General features: G+C 56.8%; 2 protein-coding genes across 6 annotated transcripts in view; one reads left to right on the forward strand and one right to left on the reverse strand.

The window, feature by feature from the left end:
• Positions 1 to 2,043: 2,043 nt before the first annotated feature.
• P2RX2 (purinergic receptor P2X 2) lies at positions 2,044 to 5,285 on the forward strand. Of its 2 annotated transcripts, XM_004779593.3 has the most exons (11): positions 2,044 to 2,256; positions 2,364 to 2,499; positions 2,592 to 2,663; positions 2,764 to 2,839; positions 2,910 to 3,006; positions 3,160 to 3,240; positions 3,350 to 3,488; positions 3,877 to 4,007; positions 4,178 to 4,268; positions 4,407 to 4,472; positions 4,562 to 5,285. In XM_004779593.3, exons 1-11 carry the CDS (start codon positions 2,081 to 2,083, stop codon positions 4,910 to 4,912), a joined length of 1,416 nt encoding a protein of 471 aa, XP_004779650.2. In that variant the 5' UTR covers positions 2,044 to 2,080; the 3' UTR covers positions 4,913 to 5,285. The 2 variants fall into 2 exon arrangements, with proteins under 2 accessions (XP_004779650.2, XP_044943658.1); XM_045087723.1 differs by lacking the exons at positions 2,592 to 2,663; positions 2,764 to 2,839 and having other exon boundaries at positions 2,044 to 2,188.
• Positions 5,286 to 6,742: 1,457 nt separating this feature from the next.
• The window catches only part of POLE (DNA polymerase epsilon, catalytic subunit), a 47,107-nt gene continuing 37,924 nt past the window's right edge, over positions 6,743 to 15,925 (reverse strand). For all 4 annotated transcript variants that reach the window (XM_045087680.1, XM_045087682.1, XM_045087681.1 and 1 more), the window contains exons 46-49: positions 9,410 to 9,610; positions 9,025 to 9,150; positions 8,279 to 8,368; positions 6,743 to 8,158 (exon numbers count right to left, since the gene is read on the reverse strand). In XM_045087680.1, coding sequence (XP_044943615.1) covers positions 8,045 to 8,158; positions 8,279 to 8,368; positions 9,025 to 9,150; positions 9,410 to 9,610 — 531 coding nt within the window. In that variant the 3' untranslated portion in view covers positions 6,743 to 8,044. The remainder of the gene's footprint in view (positions 8,159 to 8,278; positions 8,369 to 9,024; positions 9,151 to 9,409; positions 9,611 to 15,925) is intronic.

Genomic DNA, 15,925 nt, shown 5'->3' on the forward strand with positions numbered 1-15,925 from the left:
AACCGCCAGGCTTACACCCTTCACAGCACTCACTGTAGCACATTCTCTCCCCAGTGCCCATCACCCAACCTCCCTGCTCTTCTTCATCAAGATTATTTCAGCAGCTCTGGGTCCCTTGCACTGCCATAAGAATTTTAGGATCAACTCATCCTTTTCTGCACCTGGGACTCCAGTAGGGATTGTGGTGAAGCTGTAGATACATTTGGATTTAGTAACAAAAGAAAAAAAAATTTCATTGAAATTAAAGACTTCTGTGCATCAAAGAACATTACCAAGACAGTGAAAAGATCACCTGCAATGGGGGAAAAACTTGCAAATCGTGTATCTGACAAGGGCCTGGTGTTCACAATATATAGAGAATTATTACAAACCAGCAACAAAAAGGCAAACTAATTCTAAAGTCAGCACAAAATTAAATAGACGTTTACCTGAACAAGTTATACCATTTCCCCACTAGAATGACGAGTAAATGAGCTGAAACTAGCAAATGTCCCCGAGGATGTGCAGAGACTAGAACCCTCATACACGCTGACTCCCACAAAGGTGGTGCAGCTGCTCGGAAAACAGTACAGGGATTCCTCACAAAGTAAAACACAGGAGTACCGTGTGACCCGGAAACCCTATACACCCAAAGAATTTAAAATAGCTGTTCAAACTCGTACTTGGACACAAATGTTCATAACAGCACGAGTTACAAGGGCCAAACAGTGAAACACCCAAACGTCTCTGAAAGGAGGAGCAGATAAATTGTGGGACAATCCCTCGCTGGAATATTATTCTCCCATAAAGAGGAGTTAAGCACTGGTACGTGCGACCACCTGGATGGACCTTGGAGACGTGCCCTGGGAAAGAAAGTAGACACAATGTGGACAATATTGTATGATTCCACTATAGGAAATCTCCTAAAGAGACAAATCCACAGGGAGGAGGAAAACAGGGAGTTTAGTTGGGCATGGTAACAATGTTTCCACGGTAGGAACAGTGGTTGCACAGTTAATTGAAATGGTTAATTAGGGGGCGCCTAGGTGGCTCAGTGGGTTGAAGCCTTTGCCTTTAGCTCAGGTCATGATCCCAGAGTCCTGGGATCGAGCCCCACATCGGGCTCTGTGCTCAGCAGGGAGCCTGCTTCCTCCTCTCTCTCTCTGCCTGCCTCTCTGCCTACTTGTGACCTCTGTCTGTCAAATAAACAAGTAAAATCTTTTAAAAAAATGGTTAATTAGATGCTAAGTGAACTTCACTTAAATAAAGTGTAAAAAATTTATCATTTTGTGACTATGATATCTGGGATTTGCTCCCAAATTATGAAATGGGGTGAAGGTTAAAACGTTTCAAGAAAAAGACAACTTTGGTTTGCAAAGATAACAGAAATGAATTGGAAGTGGATAAAAGCAGGCCGGCAGCCAAAGCGCACAGGTGAGGACTGGGGTCTGGACCCGAGGAGGGGGCTGGAGCTGAACGGCTCCTAGCGCATCCTAGATCCTGCAAAGGGGCAAAGCAAGGGCCCAACCCTGCCGGCAGGGAAGGTGAACACTTGCTGAGCAGCGGGGACCCGGTGGTGGGGGGGATCCAGGAATGCCTTCGGAAATCACCTCCTCCTACACCTTGAACTCCCACCCTGCACACCGCGGTGTCAGTCACCTGCATCTCGACCAAGCTGGGAAACTGTATCAAACACGGACGGCCCTTCAGGTTGGGCGCGCGCCGGCGTGACACGCGGCCGGAGACTCGAGGAGACGCCGGGGCCGAGCCGCCTCCTCCGCCGCATCTCCACCGAGTCCCCCGAGGGCTCTGCGTCCTCCCCAGGGACGTGCGGGCCTCGGTGCGTCCTCGGGCCCTCGCCGAGCGCGGTGGGGTGCAGGCTGCCGGCTGGGCTCTGCCTACTCCGGGCCCACCTGCCGGCACCTGCCAGGTGCGCCCCAGCGCGCTCCGAGCCCGGGCTCGGTCGGGGTGGGGTGGGGCGGGGAGGGGCAGGGCGGGGCGCCACAGGCCACGCCCCGGGGCGGTGCCGCGGGGCTCCCCTGCCCGCGCCCCTAGCCCGCAGGGTGCGCGCCGCGCCGCGCCCCTGGCGGAGCTGCGGGACATGGAGGCCGCCCAGCCCAAGCCCCCCGCGGGGGCGGACGCGGCCCGGCGCCTGGCCCGCGGCTGCTGGTCCGCGTTCTGGGACTACGAGACGCCCAAGGTGATCGTGGTGAAGAACCGGCGCCTGGGCATCGTGTACCGCGCGGTGCAGCTGCTCATCCTGCTCTACTTCGTGTGGTGGGTGCGGCTGGGCCGGGGGCGCGGGGGCGCCGGGGCCCAAAGCCGCGGGGAGCGGCGGGGGAGGGTCCCGGGTCGCCTCCAGAGCAGCGGTGCCCGTCCTGCAGGTACGTGTTCATCGTGCAGAAGAGCTACCAGGACAGCGAGACGGGCCCCGAGAGCTCCGTCATCACCAAGGTCAAGGGCATCACCTTCTCCGAACACAAAGTGTGGGACGTGGAGGAGTACGTGAAGCCCCCCGAGGTGCGTCTGCCCGCCCCGCGCGCCCCCCCGGAAGGAGCGAGGGGTGCCTGCGTCGCACACCTCGGCCGACCATCCCCTCTTTCTGAGCCCAGGGAGGCAGCGTGTTCAGCATCATCACCAGGATTGAGGTCACACCCTCCCAGACCCTCGGAACCTGCCCAGAGGTGAGGCCGGGTGGAGGGCAGAGCTGGGGCTGACGGAGGGGAGCCGGCTGTGCCTGCCCCAGAAGCTGTGGGGATCCTCACCAAGCTGTCTCCTCCCTAGAGTATGAGGGTCAGCAACGCCACCTGTGACTCGGACGTGGACTGCGTGCCCGGGCAGCTGGACATGCTGGGAAACGGTCAGTGCACGCCGGACAGCGGTGGGATGGGTTGGCGCCCCTTGTACCCTGAGCACATATCTGCCCGCAGGCCTGCGGACTGGGCGCTGCGTACCCTACTACCAAGGCTCAGCCAAAACCTGCGAGGTGTCCGGCTGGTGCCCGGTGGAAGACGGGGCCTCTGTCAGGTGTGCACCTGGTGACCCCTCCTGCCCGAGCCCCAGCTGACAGCCCAGCACTACTCTGTTCCACTCCTTTCTCTCCTCACTGAGCAGAGCCGTGGTGTGCTGGGTGGGGGACTGGGGTGGGAGACTAAACACATCCAGTCTGTGCCTCCTCAGCCAGTTTCTCGGCAAGATGGCCCCAAATTTCACCATCCTCATCAAGAACAGCATCCACTACCCTAAATTCCAGTTCTCCAAGTAAGAGCCGCGAGGGTATTGTGACAATGGGCTGAGGACGGGCGCTGCCTCCCGGGAGCGCGGGGTTTGTGGGTGCAGGGCACCTCCCGTTGCTGGGCCCTGTCTGCAGGGGCAACATAGAGCACAGGAAGGACGGCTACCTGAAGCGCTGCACGTTCGATGAGGTCTCGGATCTCTACTGTCCCATCTTCAAGCTGGGCTTCATTGTGGAACGGGCAGGGGAGAACTTCACGGAGCTGGCTCACACGGTGAGGGGGCAGCCGAGGCACAGTGGGGGGCCAGCTCTCCTTCCAGATGCGGACCCCTATTGCCGATGAAGGGTCTGCCCACTCCCTTTGCCGTCTTGGCCAGCCCTGGCCCTGTTCAGACAGATGAAGGAGAAACGTGATCAGCCAACCCATCTGGGCATGCATGGCTCCTGCTAAATTATTGACTCCTGGTCACATAGCTGGCCACTGCTGTCCCCTCATGCTTCAGCAGTGGGGCCCACCCAAGCACCCCAGCTCTCAGCCCTGAGCTGCCCCAGGTGCCCCAAGATGAGCACCCCATATGCAGTCTCAGGGCAGGACCCCATGGCCCTCAAGGGTCCTCTCTGTACCCTCCCTGACACCCATCTCTGGGTCCACTTCTGGGCAGGGTGGCGTCATTGGGGTCATTATCAACTGGGACTGCGACCTGGACCTGTCAGCGTCAAAGTGCAACCCCAAGTACTCCTTCCGGAGGCTTGACCCCAAACATGTCCCAGCCTCTTCTGGCTACAACTTCAGGTACCTTGGTCTTGGGATGCCTGGTTCCTCATCTGCCCTGGCTGCTCCGAGATGACAGGGCAGGTGCTTGAAGGTTCAGGGCCTCCGGGGCTGGTGGAGTCTTGGAGCGTCCCGTGTTGGGCGATGGGTGAGCACCCACCACCGTGCTCCTCAGGGTCATGCTTTCCCAGGTTCGCCAAATACTACAAGGAAAACGGCAGCGCCACCCGCACACTCATCAAGGCCTATGGGATCCGTATTGATGTCATCGTGCATGGACAGGTGAACCAGCCCGCCCTGCCTACTAGGGACTCAGGCAGGCCCCAGGACTGAGCTGGCACAGCCCCATCTCCCCCACCCACCCTTGAGCCCCACTTGCCCCAGACCCCACAATCATCTAAGGCAGCCTCCCCTCCCAAGGCAGGGAAGTTCAGCCTGATTCCCACCATCATTAATCTGGCCACAGCACTGACCTCCATCGGGGTGGTAAGGAAATGCATGCTGGGTATGTGGGGGCGTGGGGGCGGGGTGGAGGGGGGTGTCTCTTGGGCCCTCACATGTGGGTCTCGGCCCAGGGCTCCTTCCTGTGTGACTGGATCTTGCTGACGTTTATGAACAAGAACAAGGTGTACAGCCATAAGAAATTCGACAAGGTGTGCACACCGAGACGCTTCCCTGATAGCTGGCCTGTGACTCTGGCGCTTGTGTTGGGCCAGGCCCCTCCCCCACCCCACCCCTGCTCTGCAGACCCCGGCCAGGCCGGCCAAGCTCTGGCTGCCCCGTCCCCATGGCTTTGCCCCACCTCCGCCCCATCCAAGCAGATGGCGGACCCTCCCCAGCAGACGGCGGGACCAGAGCTGTGCACCTCCGGACCTTCTCAGCAGGACTCCACACTCTCAGACCCCCGAGGTCTGGCCCAGCTCTGAGCCCACCACATACCTTCCATGATGCTGTGTCGAAGGCTCTGCCTGGCAGGGCCCTGAAGCCTGTGGTCCCAAGAGACCCAGGCCCTGCTCCCCCGGCAGCCCACGGAGACCTGCACGCTGTGCCTGGGGGCCCTGCCCTCACACCTCGACACTGTGACTGGGAACCACAAGACCCCTGTGCAGTGGGGCAGTGGGCCAACACCATGTGCCTGGCCCCCTGAATTCCCCAGGGCCGGGGTGGAATGGGTCAAATTGCCTCTTTGTCCCCAGCTGACCTCCCTCCCAGGCTTCTCAGCCCGCCCCGCCCAGACCCTTTGCTTGCTTCGTAGCCAAGAAACCACACATCCAGAATCCAATAAACCTGTGAGCAGACCCTTGGGCCTTGTTTTTCAGGAAAAGTATCTTGAGGCCCTGAAGAGAAACCCTTAGGAGAGGGTCCTTGCGTGTGGGAGACGTGGGCGCCCTTGGTCCTGACTTCCCTCTAACCAGCCTGGGTGCAGAGTGCATGGACGCGTCTGTCCCCACACCCAGCCAGGTCACGGTGACATCCGACCGTGGCGGGGTGCCGTGGGCAGAGGGAACCCAACTGCACCCAGCACCCACCCGGCAGTCAGCTTGCCTACCAGCTTTCTGAGGGTGGGTGTGTCACCCCAGACCCAGACCTCAAAATAGGGGACAGGATGGGGACTCTGGAGGTGGAGGGGAGTCCGGGAGTAGGTGATGAGAGTCCCACTAAGGAAAACACTGGTTCTTGCTCCAAATACCTGTGCAAGCGCCCCAGGCCCTGCTTACAACAGGGCCGCGGGAAGGGCAGGAATGAATGCTTCGAGGGGGACGGACAAGGCAGGGCCAGGTTGAGGGGACGCACAGGCCGGCAGCAGCGGATGTGGCTTGCAGATAATTGGTTAGCACACCCGGACATGCCACAGCGGTCATTACATTCAGCGACTCTGCCTGGTGCCTGTCTGGCCAGGCCCCCCCCTTGAGGGGCTGCCAGAACTTGGCTGGACAGCGGTTTCCCTAGCAACGAGGACGGCAAACAGGTCTGAGGCAGCATGGGCACACTTCCCACAGATCACCTCGGCTGGGATCCCATCGCTCCCAAGGTCCAGTGAGAGCTCAGACCCCGCCCAGGCCCCCAAGTCCCCAAGTCCAAGTGACACTGGCAGGTGGCCAGAGCCAGCCCTCCCACCTGGGCCAGCAGTCACACACACCTGAGAAGCCCCCACCTAGCCCCCTGTCTGGACCCTTCTAATCCTCAGGGTAGGAGCCCAGTCCCCAGTGCCAGCAGCATCCTGGCTTACTGACATCCAGCTCTAGTTTTGCAGAAACTGGCTTTTCGAGTTGGGGCTGGACTGCAGCTCAAGGACCACGGCCAGGGGTTCAGGTTGCTCATTCTCAAGCAGGAGAGTCACCCTGGGGCCCTCAGCCGCCCCAAATGCCCCAGGCCCCAAGCTGGCCTCTGCAGTAGCCGCCCTGCTGCAGGGACAAGCCGGGGGGCAGTGTGCAGGCCCTCCGCCCCGCCCCCACCCCGCGCTGGGGCCCCTCTGGCTCTGCTTCCAGGAAGCCTCGTTAGCCCCTCCCCCACCCACCCAGCCCTAATTTGATTTAGTCTCCATCTGGGGGCTGGTGCAGGCTCTGTCCACCTTCCAGCCAGTGTCGGGTTTCTCGTGGCCGCGGGGCCTAGACACACCCAAAGCGCAGTACCCAGGGGCCAACGCACTCGGCTGGACCGATGTCCGCTGCTCCTCCCGTCCCTGGTCCCTGTACAGATGGAGACACCTTGCACGTGTACCCATAAAAATTTCAAGAAATGTAAAACTCAAAGAATGAAATGAAGTTCACAGTGTAATACTGAGAAGTTTGACAAAAAGGATGAATTTAAGCCGGGCTCCAGCCCACAGTGGCCCAGAGCTCCCCCGAGGCTGCCCATTTGGGGTCTGCGCATACAATTCAGCGAGCCTGCCTGTCCCCTCCCTGACTCGGCCGTTCCTTTTCTGCTCCCAGTCTCATTTAGTCAGAAGCCAAGTGTGGGGACGGTCCTCCGGGCCACCGACGGAAGAGCGGGAGCAGCGGCCCAGCGGTCTTCCCGAGGTCACCGGAAGGTAGGCCCCACGGCCTGGGGCTCTCCCTCGCCCAGCCCCACCCGTACAGAGCGCCGCACGTCATGGCCCACATCTGCGGCCTCACTCCGCTCCGAACACGCTGGCGGCAAGCGTCCAGCATTGAGGAGGCCACAGCCCTGACCTAGCCGCTCTGCCGCAGGCAGGTCAGGGCAGCAGGCCCAGGGCTGGCATGCTCCGCTTGGCCTGGGGAGGTCAGGCAGGCACCAGGGTGACGGCAGAGCAGGACCACGCAACCCCAACAACACTGCTGCGGCTGCTTTCTCCAACTCTCCCAAGACGTGGACCCCTCAGAGCTGAAGGGAAAAACCTAAAATCTTACGCATGAAGAAATGATTTCCCCAAACCCGGGCCCTAAAGCGCGGAAGTCTGACAGATGGTGTGCACCGCCCCTCCCCTGGGCCCTCAGGCTCCCTGCCACTGTGGGACACTCCTCACAGCGCAGATTCCAGTCTCGTTGCTGCACACAAGGGGTCTGTTGTCACATGAGCCCTGGCCCCTGTAGACCCTACTGTGACCAGGAAGTCTCCAGGAACTCATTGTGTGAAAGACGCCCAGGTCCCCACAGGGTTCGGCACCGGGATTCCCGGGAAACGGCCCAAATCCTGCTGGCATTGAGCTATCGGGCATGTTCTCTGCAGTAACAAGCAATCAAAATCCGGGGCCGCAAACTCCCACCAGGCGACCCGCAGGGACTCTGCCCAGACAGGAGACCACCCTGGGCAGCAAGGGAGACCGGACAGCCGGGAGGCTGCTCAGTCAGCAAGACACAGTCCTAGGGCCCCGGCCTGCAAACACTGCTCAAGCCCAGAGTGGGATGCCCTGACCACAGCGGGGGCCCAAGGAACCCAGAGGTGGTGACGCTTCCTGCTCCGGTTGGTTCAGGCCTCCCTGGGCCCCGTGACCTGCTCCCCAAAGCTCCCTGCGGCTGGTGTTCCTTGGTGCTCCGTCCTGGACGTGGTCACAAGCTTGGGAGGTCAGGGCCAGAATGGGGACACGGCTCGAGTCGCTACTGGCCCAGCTGAGGGTTCTTCTGTAGCAACCACTCCAGGGTCTCCATGAGGTATGACATGCCATAGTGCTGGGCAATGTTCTGGAAGATTCCAATCTGCTCCATGAAGACCTGCAGAAACGAGCAGTCACAGTGAGACCTGGCCGCAGAGCAGGCCCGGGCGCGTCAGCGGAGAAGCGGGTGCGGGCAGATGGGAAAGGCAGCAGGGTCGGCTGGCCGTGGGAGCCCCACCTTGGTGCGGATGGTGAGAGCGAAGGCCCCCGCGCAGCTGCAGAACACAGGCATGTTGGCCTCCTTCACCCCCCGGCACTTCAAGCAGATCTGCAACAGGAGCAGCCCTGGTGAGGAGGTCCCCGGCCCAGGCCGGTCACCGCCAGCCGTGGCCACTCGTTCGGCACATTCACTGGACAGGACCTCCCCGCCCTCCACAGCCCTGGCCTTCAGCTCAACCATGCATAAAATGTGAGACTTTGAGAGAGAGTATTTATCCAGATGTGACAGCTGCTTCCTAACCCCCTCAGTGTGAGCACTGCACCCTTGACTCTGCATCCTGGGGGCTCCTCACCCCTGCTCCGTCCTCGGGTCTCCGCATTCCAGGACGCCCCCTCAGATCGCTGCTCAGACGTCCCCGGTCAGCGGGAATATCCCTCCATCCAACACTGAAAACTTCCCTGTTTGTTTCTCTTCCCCGTCCATTCTCCTTACACTCCCCGTGACTTACACACTCTCATCTTGCTTACTGTCTCTCCCCTCTTGCTACAATGAAAGGTCCGTGGGGCCAGCCCTGGCCCTGTAGGAACCCCAGAGACGTATAAGAAGTCAAAAGGTCGCTGCCTGAACCACAGGGTGGTCACCTCGGAGGACCAGGTTGTGATTTGAGAAGTGTGCACAGCAGTAGCTTCTCCTGGGTGCAAACAGCTTATCCAGAAGGCCTCTGCCTGGAGAAGGGCCATCCTAGGGCCAGGCCCACTGCTCACCAGGTCCTGCAGAGTGAAGGCCATCAGCTTCTTCTGCAGAGCTTCCACCAGAGCCATCTCGATGACGGAGGTGTCGTAGGCAACCTGACAGTTGGAGCAGAGCCACTGCGGCAGTACAGCCCCGTCCTAGGCAGAGGAGGAGAGGGCCAGGTCACTTCTCTGTGCAGCCTTCTGCTCAGCCTTCCCCAGGGCCGGGGAGGGATCACGTGGTACACGCAGGGGCGCTGTGGGCCCAGAGCACCGCCACCGCCAGGTGTGTTTACAAGGACACTGTTCTGGTCCGTGGCAGCGAGGGCCTTTTACATCAGAACTCACACGGGCGCTTGTGGGGGGGCCCAGAGCATCTCCCGTCCTGACCGACGGCAAGGGCGCGGCCGCTGCGCACCTGAGAGGAGGAGGACTCCTTGCACAGGTCCAGGTCCCGGCAGAAGTTACAGCTGCGGCAGATGACCTCGGGGAGCATGTAGGAGCGGCAGGGGTCTCGGAACTGGGCCTCCTCCGAGAACTCGCCCACGTCCACGAGACGAAGCAGGTCTCGGTTCAGCTTGTTCACCTGGTTTGTGATGTTCGTGTCCAGAGACAGCACCTTCAGAGAAGGAGCCCGAGTCAGGGATGGCCCCCGGGCCTCCCGGCTGTCAGGACTGGGAAAGCGTGCGGGGGACTCTTGGAGCTGCCATTTCTCGGCACCCCCCTGCCCCTCCTTTTTCCCGCGGGGAGCGTCAGAGGAGGGGAGTTGCGGCAGCCACACCACTGGATCCTCGGTGTGGGGCCCTGTGTGCAGAGGCCCTGCCCCAATCCCAAGGCTCACGGTTTCTGTCAGCTGCAGGGGACTCTGGGGCACACCGATGTGCCCTCCCGTCCTCCTCCTGACTCCTTCCTCCTCACGGACTGTCGTCCGAAACCGACGAGACTTCACGGTCTCACTCGCAGAGTGGGGGATTTCAAGCCCCGCTGCTGGGGGGGCTCCCACGCCCGCCTAGAGAAGCCTCTGCAGTCTCCCACTAGAACCCGTGCAGCTGACGCCGGGAAGCCTGCAGACCACGGAGGAAGCGTGTAAAGCCCTATCCCGATAGGAGAGGAAAGGGCAGGACCGACATCTCTGGAGACCTCTCCCACACCACAGAACCAAAAACCGCTTGGAAGACATTTTTGAGAGAACGAGTTACAGTCAAACTTGAAGCCCACCACCCTCTCCAGCGAGACAAGTAGACCACGGCAAGGAGGTAAATTTGCAAGTGCGCACAGTGAGGATCCATAACCTGTTAGGCTAAAAAAACCTACAGATTATAAAGTTCGGATGAAAAAATTGGATTGAATTAAAGAGAAAAAAAATGAAAAGAGATTTCACTAGTGAATTCCCAAACATCTAGGCAAGAATATTCTACTAGCATCTTCTGGGAAACATAAAAGGGAAAACACATTTAAACTCATTTTATGAGGGAGCACCCTGAAACCAAAGACAGTAAAGAAAACAGCAGACCAACAGCCTTCACGTGCACTCAAAATCTCCAATAGAACACCAATAAACCGAACGCACTTATCCACAGAGGAGAGCTCATCCTGACCAAGAGGGACTTACTGGTCAGGCGTGCTCTCTGTGGTAACTCCGGATCTCAGGAACGCAAGGCTGGATCAATATTTAAAAATCAGTGCCGTCGGGGCGCCTGGGTGGCTCAGTGAGTTAAAGCCTCTGACTTCGGCTCGGGTCATGATCTCAGGGTCCTGGGATCGAGCCCCGCATCGGGCTCTCAGCGGGGAGCCTGCTTCCCTTCCTCTCTCTCTGCCTGCCTCTCTGCCTACTTGTGATCTCTCTCTGTCAAATAACTAAATAAAATCTTTAAAAAAAATAGCTTCCTTTTCTTCAGTAAGCTATTTTTTTTTTAAAGATTTTATTTATTTATTTGACAGAGAGAGATTACAAGTAGGCAGAGAGAGAGAGGAGGAAGCAGGCTCCCTGCTGAGCAGAGAGCCGGATGCGGGACTCGATCCCAGGACCCCGAGATCACGACCCGAGCCGAAGGCAGCGGCTTAACCCACTGAGCCACCCAGGCGCCCCTTCAGTAAGCTATTTTTTATCAGCATTATTATCATTTGTTTATTATTGAACTATAGCTGATCTACATAGGCACTTTTTAATGACCCAGATTTTATAGGTCTTTGCTAGAAAGAGATCTTGCTGAGTCCTTCTGAACCATACGTTCAGTTTTCTGTTGCAGAGGCTGGAGCTGAGGTGCTGAGGACAAGCGCCACACACCCATGGGGGCCCCAACCCCATGCGGGGAGAGCTCCCCCCGCTCGCTCGCCGGGCTCCCCCGCTGCCGCCACCTGTGTCGCATGGGGAGTCTGCATTTATTTATCTGCAATGTTTTTTTTTAAATAAAGATTTTATTTATTTATTTGACAGAGAGAGAAATCACAAGCTGGCAGAGAAACAGACAGAAAGAGATGAGGAGAAGCAGGCTCCCCACTGAGCAGAGAGCCCAATGCAGGACTCGATCCCAGGGATCATGACCCGAGCAGAAGACAAAGCTTAACCCACTGAGCCACTCAGGCGCCCCTATCTGTAGTCTTGATGCCGGTGCCCTTGAGAGGAGGGGGGATGACTGAGCCTGGGAGTGACCATAAGCACACACCCAAAGCACGGACACCCTACAGCTGCTCATGCCATCACTCTTCAAAAACACTAGCGTCGGGACGCCTGGGTGGCTCAGTGGGTTGAGCTACACTGCCTTCGGCTCCGGTCGTGATCTCAGGGTCCTAGGATCAAGCCCCGCATGGGGCTCTCTGCTCGGCAGGGAGCCTGCTTCTTTCTCCCTCTCTCTCTGCCTGCCTCTGTGCCTGCTTGTGATCTCTGTCTGTCAAATAAATAAATAAAATCTTAAAAAAAAATAAAAATCAATGCCGTATCTAGACGGCCAACAGACACACAAGAAGACACGCAACATCACTCGTGATCAGGGAAACACGAAGCGAAACCACAATGAAGGGCCGTCTCCCGCCTGTCAGAACGGCTAAAATAAGAAACACAAGAAACAGCAGGTGTGGGGAGGAGGCAGAGAAAAGGGAGTCCTCGTGCACTGCTGGTGGGGTGCGTGCTGGTGCGGCCGCTGTGGAAACAGTGTGGAGGGTCCTCAGTGAGTTAGAAATAGAGCTGCCCTAAGATTCAGTACTTCCGCTACTGGGTATTTGCTTTAAAAAAAGAAAAGAAAACACTAAAAAAAGATAAAAGGAAACACTAATTGAAAAAGATCTGTGCACCCCTACATTTACTACGGCATCATCACATTTACTACCGCATTGTCACTACATTTACTGTGGCATTATTTAGAGTCGCCCATTACGGCAGCAGCCCAAGTGTCCCCTGATAAGTGAATGCATAAAAAAGATGTGATACAGGAGATAGGTCTGTATACAAATATTGTGTGTGTCTACACAGTAGCACTGAAGAAACGGAAGCTGAAGTTTAAAAGAGTCAGCACCATCACAATAGCACCAAACGACCTGAAAATCTTAGGTGCGAACGTGTGCGATATTTATATGCCAAAAACCCCACACACTGCTGGAGAAATGGAACATGACCCAGAGAAACGGGAAGATACAGGGGTTCACGAGCTAAGACTCTAAGCACTCAGATGTTAATCCTCCCTAAAATTATCTAGATTAAAAGGACTCCAACCAACATTCTAAAAGGACTTTTTTCCTCTGGGTAGGGAACCGATATACTGATTCAAACATTATATGGAAAGCAAAGGAACTAGATGGACTAGCCAGAGCGATTTGGAAAAAAAAAAAAAAAAGTTGAAGCAGTCACACTGTCCGGTTTCCAAGACTTACTGATAAAGTCACATAATTCAAGACGACGTGGGTTAGAAAACAGTGAGGTGGATGGGGATCCAGAAGACCCGTACGTGTACACGGCCACGTAAGCTTTGACACAGACACCAAGACTATCCGATGCAGAGAGGCCAGTCTTTTCAGATCAGTAGTACTGGGATCATTAGACACACTGACACAGGAATACCAACCTCGGTCTAAAACATGCACACCGCATACAAATTAACTCAAGGGCTCCCAGGTAGCTCAGTCCGTGAAGCCTCCGACCGTTGCTTTTGGCCCAAGTCATGATCTCATGGTTCGGGGGATCCGGCTGCTCCCTCCCACCCGCCCAAATCGGGCTCTGTGCTCTGCTTGAAGACCCTCCCTCTACCCCTCCTCCCACTCTTATACAGGACAGTAAGAGCTCACCCTATTAAAAAAAGTCTAGTGGTGGCTCAGTCAGTTAACCTTCCGACTCTTGATTTTGGCTCAGGTCATGATCTCAGGGTTGTGAAGTCCAGCCCCGTGTCCGGCTCCAGGCCCTGCTTAAGATTCTCTCTCTTCACCTCTCTCTGCCCCACCCCTCTAAGAAAAATAAATTTCTTTTCAAATATTTTATTTATCTACTTAGAGAGAGGGAGCAAGAGGGAGAGAGAGAAAGCGCACAAGCCAGGGGAGGGGCAGAGCAGCAGACTTCCCACTGGGCAGGAAGCTGATGCAGGACTAATCCCAGGGCTCTGGGATCATGACCTAAGCTGAAGGCAGAGGCTTAACCCACTGAGCTACCTAGGAGCCCGAGAAAAAAAAATTTTGATGAATTAAAGTTAAGATCCACTCACCGAAAAAATACTGTTAGGAGAATTCTGAAAAAGTAAACCAACGTTTGGAAAAAAATATATGAAGAACTCTTAAAACTAAAAAATAAGGGGGCACCTGTGTGGCTCAGTCAGTTAAACGTCTCCTTTGGCTCAGGTCATGGTCCCAAGGTCCTGGGATCAAGTCCTGCGTCAGGCTCCCTGCTCAGCGGGGAGTCTGCTTCTCCCTCTCCCCCTACCCCCTGCTCATATCCACCCCACCCCACTCTCAAATAATCTTTTGTTTACAAAAACCCTCAAAAATAAGAAACATGGGGCGCCTGGGTGGCTCAGTGGGTTAAGCCGCTGCCTTCGGCTCAGGTCATGATCTCAGAGTCCTGGGATCGAGTCCCACATCGGGCTCCCTGCTCAGCGGGGAGCCTGCTTCCCTCTCTCTCTCTCTGCCTGCCCTCTTCATCTACTTGTGATTTCTCTCTGTCAAGTAAATAAATAAAATCTTTAAAAAAAAAAAAATAAGAAACATGACCTCAAAAAAAAAAGACCTCCTTTTTAATAATGGGCAAAACATTTAGACATTTCACCAAAGATGTATGGACAAAAAAGCAGCATGTGAAAAAACACTCAGCATCATTAGTACTGGGGAAATACAAATTAAAAATGAGATACCACCACACACCTATCCGCAAAGCTCAACTTCTGAAAATGCCCGGGAGCTGGGAGGCACGTGGAGCAGCTGGCCTCTGCTCATAGGCCGCCGGCGGGAATGCAAACCGGACCCGCCGCTTTAGGAGTCCGCACTAGGACAAGACCCAGACAATCCCCCTCTCCTCCATCTTTGCCCCATAAAATTTAAGTTCTGATAAAATGAAACGTATGCTCACACAAAAACCTGTATGAGAATGAGAGAGCAGGGGCGCCTGGGTGAAGCGTCCGCCTCTGGCTCAGGCTGCGGTCCTGGGATCGAGTCCCACGCGGAGCTCCCCGCTCGCAAGGAAACTGCTCCTCCCTCTCCTCCCTGCTTGTGCTCTCTCTAGCTAGCTCTCTCTCAAATAAAACCTTTCAAGAACAAAGAAATGAATGTTTATAGCAACTCCAGTCTTAAAAAATCCAACAATAAAACAGATGTACTCAGCCACTGCAAGACCAACCCCGGCTCTTCCGCACGACAGGACGCCTCTCAGTCGCAGAGCAGGACAGAGAGCACCGGAACGGGCAGCAACGGGGAAGGAGCACGGACCCCTTCCGCCAAGTCAAAGAAGCCAGACGGAAAGGGACATGACCATGCAGGGCCAGACGGGCGGCTCCAGGAAGGGCAGGGCAGGCGTGGCTGACCCCCGCGGTGCCTGTTTTAACCGCCCCCCCCCCCAGTGGCTTCAGCACTCTGTGAGCTCCCACAGCCACACCCCACAGAGTGACCTGCGCGCGCCTGTCAGGAAGCACAGGGACACGGGACAGATGAACAGACAGTTCGGTGCATGCCAAGACGGGTGCCCTGTTCGCAGGATGGTAAAACGTTCTGCATCCTGACTGTGCTGGAGACGTGGCACTGTGGGTCTTTGCCAAAACTCACACACCACACGTGAACAACGGTGAGATCTCACTGTAGGGAAGTTATCCAGATATTGAAAATTGTGCAGTCCACGACAGTGGCCAGACGGCATACTGAGCTACTCCTTCGGCGGCAGCAGCAGTCACCTGAGCCCGGCCCCGAAAGGCAGTTTGCGGGAAGATAACCTGATCCCGCAGCAAAGCCTCTCTCCGGCAGAGGTGACACCTGCGAGGGAGCCATCTGGTAATACAATCCCATGGCAGGCTCGGCCTGCCTTTCCCAGAGAGGCATGGAGCTGCCAGCAAGCTCTCCCCCACCGCCACGCGCATCACAGCATGTTCCAGCTCCCACCAGCCACCAGATCACGCACAACCATTTCACCACTCCACACGTGCCTCTCACCAGCACCCCCAGATCCTACTACCCCAGGGCCTTTGCATGGACCTTCTCCCTGGGGTGCACCTGGCCAGGCCCTGCAAGTCAATGGGGTCTCACCCAGGTCCCCGGCCCTGCCCCGTTCCTCCGAGCCCACCTACCCCTCACTGACGCACAGGCTCCTTGAGGATAGGGGTCTCTCCTGTCTTATCTCCTTCTCACCCCCAATGCCTCCCACAGCAGCTGCCCCGATGGGGCAGCAAGTGATGATGGAGTCACCTGAGTATGTCCTTTGGGCAACTATGCCTCCCCTGCACACGAGCACACGCCCCCCCCCACCCACCCA

The sequence above is a fragment of the Mustela putorius genome, unplaced genomic scaffold (assembly GCF_011764305.1).
Source record: "Mustela putorius furo isolate JIRA1106 unplaced genomic scaffold, ASM1176430v1.1 tig00001433_pilon_pilon_pilon, whole genome shotgun sequence".
NCBI lineage: Eukaryota > Metazoa > Chordata > Mammalia > Carnivora > Mustelidae > Mustela > Mustela putorius.

Excerpts from the sequence above, each read along its gene's own strand:
- P2RX2 (XM_004779593.3), top strand. The coding sequence starts at position 2,081 with ATGGAGGCCGCCCAGCCCAAGCCCCCCGCGGGGGCGGACGCGGCCCGG. Across the intron at positions 2,257-2,363 it reads ATCCTGCTCTACTTCGTGTG|GTACGTGTTCATCGTGCAGA; the intron begins GTGGGTGCGGCT and ends CCCGTCCTGCAG. Across the intron at positions 4,473-4,561 it reads CACTGACCTCCATCGGGGTG|GGCTCCTTCCTGTGTGACTG; the intron begins GTAAGGAAATGC and ends GTCTCGGCCCAG.